This window comes from Rhipicephalus sanguineus, chromosome 3 (genome assembly GCF_013339695.2).
Source record: "Rhipicephalus sanguineus isolate Rsan-2018 chromosome 3, BIME_Rsan_1.4, whole genome shotgun sequence".
NCBI classification, from domain to species: domain Eukaryota; kingdom Metazoa; phylum Arthropoda; class Arachnida; order Ixodida; family Ixodidae; genus Rhipicephalus; species Rhipicephalus sanguineus.
Window position 1 is genome coordinate 205,910,926 of NC_051178.1, and position 19,697 is coordinate 205,930,622.

The 19,697-nt window shown below is 46.6% G+C and overlaps 1 protein-coding gene across 1 annotated transcript in view; it reads right to left on the minus strand.

Moving 5' to 3' along the window:
* The window catches only part of LOC119388152 (tensin-1), a 267,512-nt gene that overhangs the window by 39,869 nt on the left and 207,946 nt on the right, over positions 1–19,697 (minus strand). The window contains exons 6-15 of the mRNA XM_037655803.2: positions 10,470–10,511; positions 7,983–8,026; positions 7,838–7,899; positions 6,924–7,021; positions 6,449–6,499; positions 5,716–5,838; positions 4,985–5,049; positions 4,678–4,761; positions 4,027–4,139; positions 3,831–3,891 (exon numbers count right to left, since the gene is read on the minus strand). Coding sequence (XP_037511731.1) covers positions 3,831–3,891; positions 4,027–4,139; positions 4,678–4,761; positions 4,985–5,049; positions 5,716–5,838; positions 6,449–6,499; positions 6,924–7,021; positions 7,838–7,899; positions 7,983–8,026; positions 10,470–10,511 — 743 coding nt within the window. The remainder of the gene's footprint in view (positions 1–3,830; positions 3,892–4,026; positions 4,140–4,677; positions 4,762–4,984; positions 5,050–5,715; positions 5,839–6,448; positions 6,500–6,923; positions 7,022–7,837; positions 7,900–7,982; positions 8,027–10,469; positions 10,512–19,697) is intronic.

Consider the following 19,697-nt stretch of genomic DNA (forward strand, 5'->3'; position numbering starts at 1 on the left):
TGGCTGAGAGAGAAAGGCAACGGCAGCACGAATTGGAAATGGAACGGCTCCGTTTACAGCAGCGCGCAGAAACTCCCGTCCAAGCTAGAGTGGAGAGCAGCGAAAGGGAAGATCATAGCTTCCGTTTGAACCCAAGCAAACTGCTTGTGGGCGTTTGACGAGAGGAAAGATGACCTTGATGCATACCTGCACAGGTTTGAGACGATAGCTAGAAGCCAAAATTGGCCGGAACAGCAATGGGCAACAGCTTTGAGCACTTGTTTGAGTGGCGAAGCGCTCAGTGTGTACGGTAGGCTGACACCTACCGATGCAGCTAATTACACGAAAGTAAAAGCTGCTTTGCTGAAGCGATTTAGATTCACCGTGGAAGGCTTCCGAGATCGGTTCCGTACGGGAAGCCAGCTGATGGCGAGACGGCAACGCAGTATGCCGCGCGGCTCAGCCATTATTTTGACAGGTGGATCGAACTTTCAGAGACGGCGCAGGAGTACGGTGAGCTTAGAGAGCTTCTAATCAGAGAGCAATTTCTCACCAGTTGCCACCCGAGCCTGTCGCTGTATCTGAAAGAGAGGAAAGCTAAATCGCTTGACGACATGCTTGAGTTGGCCGATCAATTCTTGGAAGCGCAAGGTGGCACGAATCTGGCCAAAGTAAAAAGGGACGTTCACGAGGAGTCGAAGAAATCGGAACCTGACGAAAAGAAGCGTGCACCGGAGAGTGTTCCGCGATGCTTTCTATGTAACCGGGTGGGCCATCGCGCTAACAGTTGTCGGACTAACTTCTCACGCCCCAGTGTGATGAAGTGTTTTAAATGTGGTCAGACTGGGCACAAAGCAGACGCATGTCGAATCGATGCGAGTAAAGCCCACCAAGCAGCCTGTGCGTATGCCCCGCCAAACGAGGAAGCAAAAGCGACCAATGATGAATCGGCCGAGCTGAAAAGCGGGAAGAAGATGGATTTCATTGGTGCTGCGGTGACAACAGACACACAGAAAGAAATGCCGACAGTTAAGGGGAAAGTTGGTGGAAAGGAAGTCACGGTATTAAGAGATAGTGGATGCACTACGGTGATCGTACGAAAGAAATTGGTCCGAGAGAGCGAATTCACAGGCAATACCCAACCGGTTCGCTTGCTTGATAGTTCCATTCGAATGCTTCCCGAAGCCAAGATTGAGGTTGAGACCCCTTACTTCAGCGGGAGAATTACTGCCCTGTGCATGGATAACCCCCTGTTTGACCTAATCGTGGGAAACATCGACGGAGCTCGAGGGCCATACGATCCTGAACGTTTGGGAGAAGCCCCGAAGATGGAGCCCTCGTCAGTTCGGGAACCGCGACAAAAAGAAATTGCGGAAGAGAACCTCAGGAAGGATGTCACCCGAGCTCCAATTCATGCCGAGGCGTCAGAGAATGGCAACGATGGAACACCAACGGTCGCTGTACCGCCAGTGAAGACGCGCCGAGCAGGTGACATTGCAACTGAGCGACCACCATCATCTGCGGCTCAAAAGATGACGAAGGTGGTCCTCCAATCAAAACACCACGACGCGCAGAAGTCGGCGAAGCACCGCGAACGTTCTAACGAACGTGACCACGCCTTGCCGGGTCGAATGTGTCGACGGCAGCAGAGACGCCCCCTCCGGCACCGTCAAATGGAACGGCTCGCAAGAAAAACAAGAGAAACCGAAAGAGAGCGAGCGAGCACCGAAAGAAGGGGCGCAAGCGCGGCACGATTTAAACAGTACAGGTTGTTGGGATTGAATTTGTTTAAAGTGTTTTGAGTATGTTCCATTATTATTACACGTGCCAAGTGTTTGGCTAGTGAGCCCAAGTGTCGTTTGCGCAACCTTATGTGTACAATGTTATTGATATAATTGTATAATCGTTTAAGTGAAGAGCTTTGTTTTGTGCGTTCGCACTATTTATATGAAATGTATGATGGCGTTTTGTACTTATGTACTTGTGTTTATATTTCGACATTGAAATGCCCTGTGAATTGTATTGAGAGTTCTATTATGAATGTGACGCGCATTGTGTGTGGACTGAGTTATGGACTCTGTATGTGGGACATTTTTGGATGTGTATGTGCGCGCTCGTTTGTGTTGTTTGAATATTATGTGATAATATTCTTGAAGTGGGGGGGCCGTGTCACAAACGATCGCGTTATAAAGCGCGCGCGAGGCCGCTTTCAAACTGCTACGAGACAGAACGGCGCGAATCGCGCGCCCAAGAAGCGCGAAAGACGAAAAAAACAAGCATCAAAGACGCCGGCGCGCCGCATCCTCCTCACCCACTCGACCAGACGCCGTAAACACGATCGAACGCCTGGCAAAGCCTGGATCTTTCTAGAAGGAGAGGGTGACGCGTCCGCGAGCGATGCCGTCACGATTCGAACATACGAGAAAGCTCTCGCCCTTTCCCCAGGCTTAGCTGTACTGCACGCAGAAGAAACATCCCGACGCTTCTAGAAACCGGGGAAGAAGGAATAAAAGCGTGCAAACGACGAGGGCCAGTCAGTCAGTGAAGTGAGAGCGAAGTCGAGACCGGAGTGCGCGAGTCAGTCGGCCCGGTGATGGTGAAGTTATGCGACGTGTGGCTCCGTTAGCCAAAGGAGTCGTGTTTATGATGGTGTGCGGTCGGCCGATCGTCAATTTGGAAGAATTGGATGACGACGCCGTGTGAGCCGTGACAAGTCACGACGACGGTTGAGCTACGACGATCAACGCTGGAGCTGGCGTGAGTGTTTCCTTGAAGAGAAGCATTCGGTTACCGTCCAAGTATTGTGGACTGGATACGCCACTATCTATTCAGGACTTTAACGGTCATCGAATAGTTTAATGCATGTGATTGCATTGGTTGCGTGTGATCTGTTTGTTTAGCTCCCGTTGTGTAAACACCATCTGAGTTATATTGTGAAGTTGTAACTGGTACCAGCCGAGTGTGCACGTGTTTGTGTTATTTGTATTGCCTTAACCGAGAATATATTTCGTTTTCGTTTGTGTTATCGACTCTCGGCTCTGTCTCGGTCTTTGGACCACAACCGGCGTTCGCTGGCGCGCCAAAGGACCAACTCTAAATTGTCCGCGCTTTCGTGGTGCGTTTTCGGAGGGCCTTGACGCCAGCCCTTAGAATCCGCCCGGCGATCGCCGATCCCCATTAACGGGATCAGTGACACCCTTTCTAGCACATTCAGTTCGCTATAAATGAGTTACCATGACGAAATCGGATATACAATACCTATATATAAGCCCCTTTCTATCTCTGTTTATCTCTGCTTCATAGCAAGAAAATAAATACGAAGTAAGACGATTTGGCGTTTAATCAGCAGCTAACTGTTGTTCACGCCGTCAGACAAACGTATTTTGCACTTTTCAATCTTGATCCAACTGAACATGAGTGCGTTTTATGAACCATAATAAGTGCGCTTTTTCCTATGAAAGCACAATAGCAAATTGTAATTGTACAGTTACACAAATACGATAAAGCGCGCTCTCGCGCTCGCATACGTTTTGATAGAAGAACAAAAAAATGAGCGTTTTTTATTTTCTTGTCCTCAATACCGGTACTGGCCGTCGGCATTTTAAAGCACGGTCCTAGTACGTAGGCGACGAAGATTATCGAGGATTATAGGGTTACAAGGCAATTTCGAACAGTCTGCACAGCGAGGGACTGAAATTACGTAGGGGACTTGACCTAAGAAGGAAAGTGGGCATGCTTTGGCGAGTTCCGTATCTTTACTTCAAGTCCAGAAACAACTTTAGCGGGGAACATAGGTTTAGAAAAATAAAAAGCTGCAAATTGAAACAGGACATAAAACGAAGGCGACTTACTGTACGCCCGACGTATACACCGGCTGCATGCCTTGGTAGATCTTGAAAAATGGCCGACAACCTGGAAATGATCGATCAGAAGAGTAAAAATAGAAAAGAAAAACAAAAACCGCCGGCTTGTTGCACGATTTAATATACGGTTCTTTTCTATTCCCCCCCCCCCCCATAAAAACAAAAACAAAAAAAAAACACGCACCTCCTCTGTTGTCGAAGTTAGGAATCCCGTGAAGGATAAGGTGGTGGAGGTACAGAGCGTTGTTGTTCATCTTAATGTTGCCGGACAGAAGCTCCGTGAAGTAGTGGACGTACCTGAAACGGGACGAGTGCGTCCACGCCGTTGTAGACGAAACGCCTCAGATTTGCTGCTTGGCGCAAGTGGCTAAGTAGTTGGAAAAGGGTAGCGGCTACCGCAAGCAGCTTCACTCGTATTCCCAGAGAAACCTACCCACGTATTCTTTTCCGTTTTTTTTTTTTAGCAGGCGCTTCTTTCTGGCATTACAGGACGGTCGTGCACGTGGACTCATAATTCTTGTGCAGAAAAAGTTGACCAAATGTATACGGTTATAATACAAAAGAAAGATAAGAGGTCACCTTGAGCGTAAAGGGTGTACAAGGGCAGCTCACACCTTGTAAAGCTGTTATACCGTACTGATCGTATCGCACTGGTCAGCTTGTGAAGATAACTGTTAACTAATTGTAAAATTTAGAGAGTAGGCTTACAACCAAACGGAGTTGACATTACAACGCCAAGAGAATAACTAATCCTATATTGCTTGTCGAAACACAAGGTACGACATATGTCGAAGGAGTTCAGATGAGAGAGAGAGAGAAAATAAATTAACGTTACCTCCTCTGCGAAGGATGCATCGAAGAGTACAACTTGTCCTCGTAGTACCTTCGCATTGTTAACCGGTCGAGTGCTTGATTGTCGCTGGAATGAACAACGTAAAAGGGTGAGTCGTTTTAATCGAATTAAGAAGCACAAGAGAGCGATAATGGAAAAGGAAAGGTCGACATAAATGTGCTGCTTTTAATTTGAAATAACGAAAGCATAAAAGTGGCAAAGGCAGTCACACATGCGGCCTCGCGTATGGCCTCTCGGAAATATGCAGTAACAGCAATGTTTACATTCCACGTCTACAAGGACACCTCACCTGGCGCATATGCTGGTGTAGTGCAGATACGCAGCCAGTACGACGCCGACGCGGCCCTTGTCACCCTGCGAAGAGGTCAGTGCGAGCGCCACCGTCAGCTCACGCTCAGGTCTCACTTTCTTCCGTTCAGCAGATCAGAACCCTGGTTCGGCATAGCTAAGGAACTTCAGATAAAATTACTGGACCTTTTTACACGGCTGCGTTCGTTAATAGCGCAGACGAGGCGGGTCGCTTTCATTGACCTCAGGAGCGCAAAAGAGCGATAATGAAAAAGGAAAGTGAAAGAACAGCATTTATAAGCGTAAATAAAACAAAAACGAAGACCAGTAACATAACACACAACATAACATAATAATGAAGCATATTAGGAAATGTAGCAGACGTGTGCCTATGCTTCAATATGTGCAGCGCCGACTGCACTCGACAACACAATTGAATGGACTTAAGGAACTTTAAATCCCACACAATGCAGCGCACGCAACGCTTCTATCACCTATCAGTCTCTCATTCGGCGCAGACACGGCAGGCTAGCTAGAACACGCTGACTCATGCCAAGCTCTGTGCACTTCAACAAATAGATTACCTGTGTCTACAGAAGTGTAGGGACAATAACGCAGGCGTGTAATAACGCAGTGTTATATATATTATGTTTTTCTGTTGTTGTTGTTGTTGTTGTTTTCCCGTCTCTTCACCTTTGCTGTACGCTCTTCGCTGTATGGTATGGTACTCGCCTTAGAGTGAAGGATCGCGACGTTCTGCGAATCGGCGTGGAACCATGAGTCCAGGCTCTTGCAGATGGCGCATAGCCTCTCGAGTGGCGGTGAGAGATGAGCCGGCCACCCAAACTCCGCAATCTGCGAGTTGAAGCATGCTGCTAAATTAATATTCAAATTCACTGCAAGTGTACGGACTGTCGAGGATTGTCGGTAAAATAAAACTGTCCGCTGCGTCTTGTGTGTTTCCTGGTCTCTTCCGACGGCTTCTTTTGTGCTAGTTAGATATGTCTCAAGTATGCCCGCTGAAGCATGCACGCGAAAGACAAATGAAATGACGACAGCGCGTTTTATCGTATTAACCCTAACCACATGTGATAACAGCAAATTTGTGCAGAAGCCCGTGTTTACATTAAATCAAGACGAAACAAGAGAGCCGCATTAGGGTATGGCGAGGCGTTCGCGCTTACTTATGAATACATCGCGAAAAGTAACAGCATCATATATAACACAAGCAAAAAGAAAAAACATATTGCCTTTAGAAACGTTAGTTCCTTTTCAAGCGCGCTGCATCTTGATCTCCCGTTTTTCTCTTCACGACGAATTATTATGCGCATAAAATAACAGATTATCACGCTCCATAACAAAGAATGAATCGAAGCAGCTGAACAGCGCCATACTAATATCGATCACTATAAACGACTAGTAATGTTTCTGAACTTTCTTTGAAGAATATGCACCTGTCCCTTACCTGGCTGTTGAGCCTGGCGAGGTCGTGTCGTTTTTCGGAGAGATTAAACACCTACGGAGATAAAAAATGTAGAAATATGAATGAGCTTTCAAAGCAAGTTAATCAGAGCGAAGCTCTATTTTTTACGCGAATAAAAGGGAATACAAACCTAACAGCGATAAAGTGATCGACAGTTTGATACAGTGATGTTTATTGTTTCTCGTACAACATTAGGGAAGAGGCAGGAACTACAGGCATTGATGAGGCCTCACTGAAATATCTTCAACCCCCCCCCCCCCTCACCAAACCTCCCAGCTAAAGCAAGTGATGAGTCTAACAGAAGTAAAGTGACAACTACAGCAATTATGGCCGCTCCTATGATTGCCACGCTGTACTCGTGCATAGGTGTTAAATGCTAATGAAGCACACACTTGCCGCATGTTCCAGAACTACGACAAATCCGGGGCGCTATAGATTAAAAGAGGTGCTTACTTACCGTGTACTTGTTCCCGTGCTTCGTCCTTAGCATTCGGGTCACCTCCTTCAGGTTACTGCGATAGGTGGTGTCTAACCCACCTTCAGGGAAAGTGACAACTGGAAAAGGACAGCGAAGTGATGTCACTTAGCACCATCCAATCCATATATCCACGACATAGCTTCCTATACGGGTTCCACAAATTCAAGTTGCACTGGAGAAGTGTTTTTTTTTTTTTTTTCAATTTTTCAAGTATATATGTTGTGTAACCTAGGTCACCAAAGGAGTTTGCTTTCTTCAATAAGGTTTAAAATGAAAAAAAAATCCGACAAATAAGCTAGCTTCCCAAAATACGCATCCGGCTTGTAAATAGACCATGATTTCGATTAGTGGGAAATGTGCGCGGGTGCGTGTGTCTACGTGAAATGGGGTGTGTCGCAAGAGCGAAAGCTGGTGCCACCATTACATTAAAATTTCGGCACCACCTTTCCTTGAAGTAACAGGTATTCACATCGTTAGCTGAAATTGTAGTAGTTTGCTACAAATAAAAAGTGCATTTCAATATTAAGCAAATAATTCTGATTTACTTTTCTTGCCACCAAAGAGAGCCTATGTAAAGTGGAATACGATATTCGCGATGTCGCAGCGATGTGATAGCCGTCGTTTGTGCAAAAACCGATTAGAAAAATGTAACTATTATCATTTTTCGTCGATAATAAATATTGCTGTGCGTTCTTTAAAATAAATGTAAACGGGCGTGTTGGAAAAATAATATGCCGATTCACAGTGATTTAGCCCTTCTCATTAACGCCCCCTTAATTCCGCTCACCGAACAAATAACCAGATACGAATAAATAACCCAGTCTGCACTACTGAAGTACTTTCTAGTCCGACGATGAAGCACCCATAGGAATGTGCGGTGTCCAAAGACGTACCGATAATCTTCTCCGTTACGTATGTCACGTCCATGGCGAAACTAAGTTGTCGTTCGAGGCTTCTGCATGGATCAAAAACGACAAGATTTCAGGCCTGAGAACCTTCTTAATACTGCAAAGGCAAGTCAAAGCACGCAATAATTACCTCGGGCTTCTCGTTCGTTCAAGTGATCGGGATCCAGGACTCTTCTATAACGAAAAAGAAGGATAACAGAAAGATTTAGACGGCAAGATGGGCGAAGGCGATAGCTTCACACTGCGAAGAATAGCTGACGTCGCAAACGGAATGTTAAGGCTGACAATAAGGATGACAGCGGCGGGCGTCGGTGGCCTCTAAGGATTTCTTTTAACGGCGCCGACGAGTGGTAGCGTAGAGACCAATACGGGCGGCATCGTTTGATCCTTGGGAGCAGTCGAAAAGAAAGCTAGAAAGTTGCGAGAAATTTATTTATGGCTAAACACCACTGCGGTTTGGAGGCCTCCGATAGAAGACGACAGAACTGCAAGAAATCCCAGTTTCGTCAGCATTCTCTCAATCACCGTTCTAGAGAAATGCATCAAGGCGCGTATCTCTATCACGCGCAGCGGGAGGACACACAGTAAAGGGAAATGTAGCCATCACACTCTTGCACTTCAGACGCTTTTAAGAGAAAAAACGCTAAACTTGCTTCAAAAACAATGAAGTCCCTGAAACATGACGCAATTGACATAAGAGAATAATCAAGATATTTTCAGAAGTTACAGACATAAAATGCCAAGAAACGGCAGAAAATTGAACTAGCAATATAACGATAGCTAAACACACATATTTCGTCTTCATAACCGTTCTGCCTTCTCTCGCATTTACGATCTAAACAAACAGTCTGTGTCTTGTCCTTCGTAGTTTCTTATAAATACTTTTATAAGGCCGTATAAAAATGAAAGCGGTAGTTTTCTTATTTGCAAACCGGCGCTTCACTGTGAAAATGCCACGTTTGTCGCCAATGAAGTAACATTCTTGATAACGAAGACTTCTCATTACGGCGATCTAGTATTTCAATATAGTGGCCACTTAGGTGGCGGAGTCGATCGGTCTAGTTGTGCTACGGAAAAGGTCAAAGAAGAGTTGATAACAAGGACTGCTTTTTTTTTTTCAGGCAGTGTTGAAGCCTACTACGTGTCTCTTTTATATTTTTAGGGGCGAAGCTCCTTAAGGCGGCACTCGTTCGTCCCTCGTAGTCGTAGTAGTCGTAGTGCGTAACCATTCTTACGCTTTGACCTCCAAGGTGGTGCCGGTGGGAGATTTTTCCTGTGCGTTGTTGAACAATAAAAAATTCGCAGCGTGCGCGTTAACTAAAAGCCGAATTCTTCTGTCTCTCATTCCCCATTAGCAGCCATTGGCATGTTCCAGTAGGAAACGTTAGTAGAAGTAGAAGTGTAAGTGCTAGCTAAAAGCCGACTTCTTCTGTCTCTCATTCCCATTAGCAGCCATTGTTTACCTCCAAGGTAGTGCCTGGTGAGATTTCTCCTGTGCGCGATTAAACAATAAAAATTTTGTTCAAAACGCCGTTGATTGATGAAATAAACCAACGAAAGACGCCAGATGTTTTGTAAAAGCAGAACGAAAGAACGCCAGATGTTTCTAAAGCAAAACGAAAAGACGCCAGCTGCTTAACGAAAGACGACAGATTTTTCTAAAGCAATGGTTTTCTAAACAATGAAAATTCACAGCGTACATGTAAAATTTAAGTGAGCTGCAAGTCGTCATAACTCATCGAACCTTTAGTATAAACGCGCCCGATCTCACGTCGGTGATGACGTACTGGGCAGAATTCACGGAAGCTTCACGGTTTACCGATGAACTTCCGCAGCTTCGCCCACTCATCATCATTCACTCCGTGGATATGCTGTGATTTTTTACCTTCTTTATTTCTATTATTTCCTCCATACGTAACAGCGAACCAAGAATATCTGCTTGAGTTTATTTATACCTCTGTGCATTTCAAGTGTGAGCTAATAAAGAGCAACATGTTCGCCATTATTGCCGAATGATGTAGCCAAGCGGAAACTACTACTACGTACCTTCTCCGAATACCGGTTGCTCTATAAGTGTCGGCTACTGCCATCAACGCTCAAATAATTTTGTGACTTTCTTTTGCTTTGCCCATGTCATCTTCCTTCTAAACCATCACGTTTCGCAGATTAGCATATGCTCAGATTTTACAGCGGGAAACTGCACCCGTTTTTGAATGAAACCGTTGAAACGGCTTCCCTCGCAGACAGCTTCGTATGCTAGGCCTATCTACATTTACTCGTAAAACATCACCATTACGTGTTCACTCGTATCTCCGTAGACCTGAGATGTCTCCTCCCCAGCACCATGGCAGGAATACATTACCTAAAGCTCAGCAACCGACTTCTGCAGAGCTCAGTGACAAGCTGGGGTGTCAATATGTCCTCTCCGATGAAACGCCACTGTTTTCTCACTTTTCCTTCTTTTTATCCCCCATTCCCCTTCCCCCCGTGCAGGGTAGCAAACCGGACGCGCGTCTGGTTGACCTCGTTCCTGCCCCTCCTGTTCCTCGCCCCCCCCCCCCTCTCTCTCTCTCTCACGAAACACCCGCGTCCAGCAGAGTCCGCGTGCAAAACTCACCGATCTCCTGGAATGTCGGAGTTCTCTGCTTTCACTGCGACTCTGAAACGAAAAGCGAACGCAAGTTAAGTTCACTATTCGTCTAGTCCATTTGCTCACGGTACGAAACGAATGAACCTGTTTAACTTTTTTTCTTAACACATAAATCTATATTACAGAGATAAATACATAGATACAATTACAACTGCACTGCCCATCCTTGAACAGTGTAGTTACAAGTTGATTATGGGTAATTCTCTTCGCATTTTTCTTGAATTAAGGTTTCTTCTGTTAAGGCTTATGCGGCGGTTGTCTGAATGTCGAGCCTTACCAGTATATTTTAAAGTAAATGTACTTGACATTAAGGACTTTTCGTGCTAGGCGCCGTCCACTTTTAATGGTCACGTGGCTTAAAAGGCAGGCGTCGCATGATAAACGTCTCTGAAAGTCAGTCGTTTCTCTTGTAAAAACCCGAACTTGTTCTCTTCGCCATAAGTGGTAACAAGCTACAGCTATGCAAACCTCTGAGCAAGACTGTTTTATTTTTTCCTTGATTGAGCTCTTTCTCACCTACAAAGACAATAGAGCGAAATTCGCGAAGAAATTCGTTTAGGCGTTGACTCCTTAAGCCTGGGCGATAAACTAAAATGTCACTTACACACTTTTTTTTTTCTTTTTTGAGTGTATGTATGAACTGAGGTCATTGTTATGTTCAATTTGATAAAGGGCCCCAATCGGTGAATTAAAAACGTTCATCGTTAATGCTCAAATAAGGTACAAAGGATTGAAAGCGCGAGCTCCTCATAAAGTAGGCAAGCATCCCATTCTGTCGCTGTCAATAGATAAAACACTGAATACATTGCTTCATTGCGCTGATTGAAGATAATCAACGAGAAGCTGCCAAAAATCGCTTAACAGGTTTATGCATCATTATGCCAGGTCAAAGTTTTTCAACCGACCAACCAACTAGAGAACCGCGTGCACATTCTTAAGGCGAAAGCCTTGGAGTAAAGCGGGCGAAAACGCGAAGAGTGATCGTCGGCGTCGGCCCCGGCGGCGTCAACACGAGTGATGCAAAAAATCATCATCATGCGATGACGTCATCCTGCGACTTCATCATGACGTCACAGGTCGCGGAAATATGTGACGTCACCATATGTGACGCCGAAATATGTGACGTCTTCACACGAAATCATCGCTTGGTCAAAGGCGGTCCGAAGACGGAGGCACGGCAAAACCACGTGAGGTGCAGAAAGCTTCCAATTCCTCCGATCCCGGAGGCAGTGCAAAACCACGTTGCGATCGGAAATCTTAAGGGCGGGATCAATACAATCGGCGGAGTAGAAACAGAAGCAGATGGCTTTCGCCTTCCAGTCGTCTTAGGCAATTGCACAAAGGACAGTGCGACTTTTATTTGCTACAATTCACTGGCTCAGTTTTCGTAAACGCGACTTAAAGTAGAATAAAATAAGGGCAAGCACTGACAGTCACCGCGAGGCCGACATTATAGGGCCATTTATCTGTCATTTACACGGCGTCAGAAGCAGCGAGGAGGGGGCAACACAGACGCTGCGATTTGCTTACAATGCACGCGCGCTCAGAATTCGGCAAGTCAAGGGTCCCGAAGTTCCAACAGGTTGTTCCGTAAGTTGCCGGCTTCGTACTGCACGCTGTACCGAATGCATTGCGAACGCAAGGCACGCGCAACTGAGTCTCCGTCAAGCTTGTCTGCCGCAGATCTTCCGACTGCTCAGGACGGCCAGGAGGACGCCTCGCCACAGATTTCACCAGCCACCGCGTGATGGGCACAACGACCTCCCTTACTGGATATCTTCTTCTGTCCTCTTACGAAAGCTAATTCCTTGCAATCGGAGGGCTTTTATGGCGCGGACACGGCGGCTAGATATGTGCGCGTGCAGCGATAGCGTTTATTTTTATTTTAGGTAGATTTTTCTTTGGGTACAAAATATTTCTCTGTCAAGGCCCTTCGACCTTTTATTTTTGTTTCAAGTCAAGCTGCCAAATGCCACTCCAGATGAAGGTCGCTGTCGGCGTATACTTGGGTCGACCCGACATCTCACTTGGGCGGTGGTTTATCGGGGCACTTCAAGATCGATAGACCTACTCGCCCGCCTGCGTTGTACGCATGGCCTGATCCTCGAAAATTCGTCTAATCAACGGTCGCATATTGAGGTCCATTGACTTTTATTCCTGTTGTAACACTATCTTCGCATCACGGTGCTCTACCCAAACGTGCATCCTTCAGAAAAGCGCGACGATAGTGATGAGTGACACCACGAGTTTAACTGACTTTTTATTTGTGCTTAATTGCAAAAAGAACGAAACTAGCCTTTCTTCTATACTTACTCTCTAAGTACGCTTATAAAACGTGGTTTACTGCTGTAAGACTTCTTTCGAATTTCATGGTAATGCAATTTGATGATTAGACGGATTTTCGTTTCACACCTTATTTCACACATAAATAAAACTGTGCGGAAGTATTAACAGCAACAGCTCATCAGGCTTACACAAATATGATATTGGAAAAGCTGTAGTGTATATATCATAATCATCATCCTGGAGCACCTGGACTAGCATGTCAGGCGAATAGCCAGGCAAACATCTCCAGCTTTTCATTAAAACATTTATCTCTCTCTCTCTTAGTGTCTACATGGCTCAACTAAGTACTTATTTCGGAACACAGAATCGATCAGCACAAGTAACGCATGAAAAGGTAAATTAGTAATCAAATCGATAAAAAGTCATCCATATATTGTGTAGTTGTCGAGTCATTTACACAGAATGCGCACGGGCTTTATTATTACACGGCGCCCGCATGAGAAACAGTAGCGGCTCCGCAGAATATAATTACAGGCTGAGCAAGGGAGTTGCCGCCTTTATGCGACAATCGAGCCAGCGGGACTGTGAGCGTCGACGAGCGGCCGCTGTTCCCACCGCCTACTGAAGCCGGGAACGAGGGAGGGGGCCCCGCATTTCCTGTGGCGGCGGGGGCCTTTCTTTATGCAAGCCATGCAGAGCGGAGTGGCTGCGAGGTTGAGCGATCTGCTCCCCTCCTCTTCTTGTCGTCCATCCTAATTGAGCGCGTTCCATCGACCCCGTTTGGCCGCCACTCTCCGATGCCTCATCATCCCTGACCCTGTCAGCCAGCGGTTGAGAGACGGGCCAGCCAGACCCGAGGTCCTCCTGTACGCGCACGAAAAGCTGCGTACACGCCACCGTTCTCGCTGAAGCGAAGACGTGTGGATTCATCGGACATATACTCTATAAAACACACGAGAATGCCGCTGAAACTGTTCAGTTCTTCGGCAGATACGAGTGGTGCCGGATATGAACAACTTCATGGAAGCTATTGTTACCTCTCCTCTCTTGCACATCTTAATCATTACATACACTTGAACTTGAAGAGACGGGGCTCTCCTCTCTCGCGAAGCAGCGCCCGTTAATGCCTGCATGACGTACCCTACGTTTGTTCCAACTACTTTTGCTTTCGAACTCTGGCTAGATTTTAAATTAGGGATGCTGACAGTAGTTCGAGGTTAGGAAAGACGTAAATTTTTACAGCCCATGAGGGAGCATGGTGCAACGTCATGGTGGGGGGAGGGGAGGAGTAAAAGAAGGACGCCACCGTCTCACCTCGTACCCGTACAACGGAGCCACGTCAGGACACCTCTTTCACCATTTGAAAAATGGGTGTGTGCCCGGCGGTACAGGAAATCGAACACAGTACCTTCCACGCCGGATGAGGAAGCTCTACTACTTGACCAGTGCGGCGGTTAAACTACGGATACTCGGAAGCCTGTTTTAGCACTTTTTCTACGGCTTCTCTGCGACATTCTGCGGGCGCAGGAAAATTGTCCTTTGGCCGATGAGTTCGTCAGCATGTTTTCCTATGTAGTCTGTGCTGATTCACCATCCTGCATGAACACTTGTGGCCTACCGAACGCCAAACGCTTCGTTGTATGCGTGTTTTAGCACGAAGCACGGACTTTTCTCATCCTCCTCTTCTTTCAGTCCCTTTTGATTTGATAAGTCAAGATTATAAACGGGAAGGTTAAGACGGGAAGTCTGTTCTTCTAAGGGAAGATTAAGCAGTGTAACTCGTGGAATGAAGGAACGACCTGGCAAATGTCCTGAAGCATGCGAGACGCGCTTTTTTTTTTTTCACGATTTAAGTGATGAATCGTCCGCATTAATGATGAACGATACAAGACGGGTAGCAAAAAAATGCTAGTGTGATGTCTACTGCATCGGTTAAGTGGCGCAAGGCTCCTGACAACCGACCTACGACTGCGACAAGACAAAAGCTGTGTTGAGTTGCTTATATAGTATTTACAGACCATACCGATCTTTTAAAGAACGTGATAATTCATAACGTTCTTCAGCAGCTGTTGCTTTATCAATGAAACTTGCATTGAAAGGTGTGCGAGGGTCTCCTTTGGTGGTTAGACACGCAGTTCATTATCTACGGGGTCGGCTGAAATCGTGACGCCACGCGCGCATTCGTTTTCTTATTCGGATGTTTGCGTCCTTCAGCGGCAGTCATGAAGGACACTAATCGTCGGGGTCCTTTAGGCACGTCTCGCACGACCGCACGCGCCCCGTCGCCGTATACAAGGCACAACATTTCCAATGATTAGCACTGGCAGTACCAATGCTCTATCCGCCTGCATACGCTGCTTAAACGACGCACGGTAAAACACATTGCATACTAAAGGGTGCTGGTTTGTCCGACATGGCTAACAATCTTGCCCGATTTAAATGCATTAAGAGCTGCTTGAGCCACCCGCCCTCCATTTTTCCTATCATTCCTTTTTCTAAAACACCTATATACTGTGCGCTGTCAGTGCACGTCGAACGACCTCAGGTGGCGGAAATTTACAGAGCCCTCCGCTATGGCGTGCCTCATATGATGTGGTTTTGGCACGTACGAAAACCCAGAAATTATTATTTTTCTAAAACAAGAAAAATACAAATTAAGTGTGGCGAAAGTCATCTACACCAAATAATGACTACTCTTGTACACGTATTCATAATCCAAAAATCACGTGACTAGTCCAATTATTCTTGCTCATCGGCAACGACGTTGATCGGTCGTCCTATGTGTTGCCGGAAACTAATGCTACTTAATGCACATAGTTCCTCCATTTAAAAAAGAAGACAAAGTAAACAAGGTAAAAAAGCGGGCCGTTGCACAGCCCTAAAATTGTCCTGGCCATTAAATTGAGCCAGAGATACCGCCAGAGGACTGCAGCGTCGCTCGAAACTACGGCACTCCACGCGATACGCATGACGAGCGGATACACGGGAACAGTGAGCAGGTGGCGACCGAGCGCCTCCTAACGAGGCAGTCTCGTTAATAGGCAGCGTCGCAAAACGGGTCATCACACCACTGAGAATGCTCAGTCATCATCCGGTTACCGTCTGACGTGCGATCAATCGTGCCTCTCGCTTCATCCATTTAGGGGGCCCCTCACGCGCAGTTATACGACTAAATATATCTCCCTCCTTGTCAGTCTACTATATGAAGTCAAATCAGCAGTCAGCCCAAATGACGCTCTCTTCCGCTTGACGCATACGCGGGGTATACAGGACGCATGCGGCCCGGGGGCTTTCGTGCCCCAGAATGTTTCCCGCTTCCAAGCTTGTAACGTCTACACGGGCACGCGAATTAGGTTTGATTAGCGTGCAAATAACGGGGACAACAGAGGACAGACGTGTTCGCTTGTATAGGTAAGCCCGTAGTCACAATATTGCAGAACGAGAAAACGCTTGCTAACCTAAGTGACTCCTAACTGAGTCTGCGTTCGTCCTGTCTTCTGCTCTGGTGTCTTGTCCCAAGCGCAGTTTAAGTTCTCAAAATAATGTCTTACCAAATAGCCCCCCAACACAGGCTGCTTAACGTCCTAACCATATTTGCAGCGTACCTCGAATAGTATGCGCCGTCCGCAGTGTGCGCGCATTTTCAGGGCATTCTTGAAGCTCATGGTACAAGAATACATCTAGCTAGGGACAAACAATAGTTTTCCAAAGCAATATATATGTGACATTAGTACTTACAAGCAAGAAACAATTTTTTGCTGAATGAAGAGAGAATAGACGCTTAAATGGTGAGTCGCTGATTTAGACAGGTACTTACGTTATCGTCTTGACATTTTCATGAATTATGGATACGTTGTCAATGTATACACTATGCGACGAAAGGGGAAAATAAATGGAAGTGCAGGAGTAAGAAAAAAAAGTTGATCACCTACACGAACACAACGACGGTCCAGTAGCGACTGCCTATCTACAGTGCTTATACGTCTCGCTCAATTAAGGCATCGTGCTATCGCCGGGTGCGTCGTCTTCCCTCGTCATTGTCCCCTGCACTGCTTCCAACCATAATTCCTTGACCAATTTAGTTACCCAAACAGGATCTATTCTAAACATCAAAAATAGGTGGCTCGAACTGCTTGTTAAGAAAAGGTTTACGAAGACAGGATTAAAGGTAACAGTTCTTAGGAAAAATTAACAGCGTTAACCAGCGACACATAACGCAGTCACCCCCCCCCCCTTTTTTTTAATATCCTTATAGGAAGCAGAGAAAAATAAATAATTTGTCATCCACCCGAGAGACGGAGTGTACAGCATGAAGCTATAGAAAAGGATATTCGCATTCATTTTTTCCCTTTCTTGAAGCTTCCGCCGCTTCGTGGATTTCCGCAGAACTCATTTGCCAAGATGCGCAGAAACAATAGAAACACCGAATATCTGTATATTAGCGAAGCTAAGTGACTATTTACACGTACTTTATCTGGCTTTGTGTCCAGTTTGTAATTATCCTACCGATTTCATCGTGAAATAATCTTGGAATGTGGTTTTGCAGTGGGTTTTCTGGTGTAATTATTGCGGAGAAAAAGTTGGAGCCCGCAACCTCAAACGCCATTCACAATACATAGGTTCTACGATATGTGCGAAGAAAAAAAAAAAACCCACAAGATCCCTGGTGCATTCGCCTAAGGCGAATTTAAGGCGAAAGCCGTCTTGTTTTTCTTATCATTAGATGTATACACTTATAGTCACTGTATATGCTACCTTTAGGTAGCAGAGTAACGCATAGGTCCGGCTAGCAACCACAGCTATGCGGTGAAGCCGCACTCCATTTTTGCAGGCGACATGCCTACCGCGTCGCCGATAAACATGTCTGGCGTGTCGAAGGCCGGCAATAAACATTGGCTGTCGATAACTAGTGTTAATTGAGTGAGCTGCAGCGGCGGCGTCGAGAAATACAAAAATTGGCCCGAGCGGCAGCTTCTCCGCAATGCATGATTGCTAGCGGCGTTGGAAAACAGATGCGCAACTCTGCTACCTAAAGGTAGCATATACACTAACTCTATATACACTGATCCTCCCCCGCCACCGTCCGAAAGCTTACTGCACCTCACCTAGTTTTGCACTGTCTCCGTGATCGGCCCCCCTTTGACCAAACGGCCATGTTACGTGATGACGTCATCACGTGACGTCATGTTATGCGATCTGCGACGTCATGGTGACGCCATACGGTGACGTAATCGCGTGATGATATTCTTCGATCACTCGTGTAGACGCCGACGCCGCGGAACGCTGACGCCGCCGACGGTCACTTTTCCTTTTGATGAGACATCTAAGGCTTTCGGTTTAAAACATATTGTTCAAACTCTTCCGTTCTTGAAATTTGTTCCATTGGTCGATACCGAGAATGCATATTTCCGGGCGCGGCGCATGGTGTGGTCGCAACGGCCTCGAAAGCCCCGCTGGGTGCATTCCGCGCTTCACAAGAGGCGCGAACTGTTTCGCGTATCTCACCGAAGACTCGTTCCGTCGACGAGAGAACAAAGATGGTCTTACTTCTCACCATGTTCAAGCACGAGGCGAGAAAGCGTAAACAAATGCTGAAGCGAGGCCGCGCTCTCGTTAGGCGCGACTTTTGTTTTCTTTTCGTCTCGTCACAAATCACGGGAAGGATCGAGAAGCGTGCTTTTGTAACCTCGAAGAGCAGCACGCATAGAGCGAGAAAGCGGGACGGATACTTGAATACACCACGCTGCGCCTACACTGGCCTCGCAACGCGGGTGCGTGCGCTCGCCTTTATTAAGGCGAAAGCCTGATGTGTCTCATGAGTCGAGAAGTCTCACTTTGGGAGATTAGGCCAGACCTAGCGATACGTCGCGAGACGTGGGCAAAATGTCGCATGACGCCATCGATGACGGCATGTTGTGACGTCGTCGTGACGTCATAAATTGAGAAAATTTGTGATGCCATCACATGAAATCGTCGCTTGGTCAAAGATGGGTTCATCCCGGATATAGTATAACAACGGGTGAGGTGCAGGCAGCTTCAGGGTAAACGAGGGACGCCATTGGCTGAGAACGCGAAAATAATTTTGTGTCTCGTGAGAACTTAAGTTTCCTTTCCTCATGTGCTGTTCTGTCCTTAGTATCAGTTTAAAGGGGCTTTGAATTTTTTTTTCGAGGCTTATCTCGCTATGCCAATATGGAATGCTTTCGACAACTTAGGCGAAGGGACAAGTTGCATGGAACACTTCACGGAAGGCCCTAGCCTAAACCCGAAACGCGAAGCGTGCTTTCAAGCTTCACGCAGGCATCCCGAATGATGCGCCCCCACAAGTGTGTACGGGCGGGTCAGCAGATGCACTTGCTGCCTTCGACAGCCAGTTCTTCCAAACGCAAAATCGCATGGAAAATAAAAACTGCAAGAAGTAACCGGACATTATGTATTGTCCCGTGTTTTTGGTTCGTTAACTTTGCTATCTATTTAGTCGCGAATGCCGAAGAGAGATCAAGGCGCACAGTATAGATGAATGTAATCGCAGTGAAATGTTTAAGAAGGAACAGAGCTGCACAGTTGAGTCATGACCACGAAGGCAAGATAGGCGGTTACCGGAAGCTTCGAAGCCGGACAGGTGTTACCGAAAAGGGACCTGCAACAGTGGGCAACGGAGCAAGATAATGGCCGCGTGCAACGGCAGTATACAACCCGTGCTATACGCGCGCGCGGTAAACACAGAGAGCCGCGCGCCCACGCATGGACGGATTGCTTCCGTAATCTGCGCTTCAAGTACGAGGCAGCACTGTTTCGAGAAAGCAGGCGCGATGGGAACCACATGGCGGCCCTCGAGTGCCGCCTCATGACGCACCGCAAGCCGTGAGAGCAGCCAGGACAGCCTCGGCACAAGCCTGTTGGAATGAC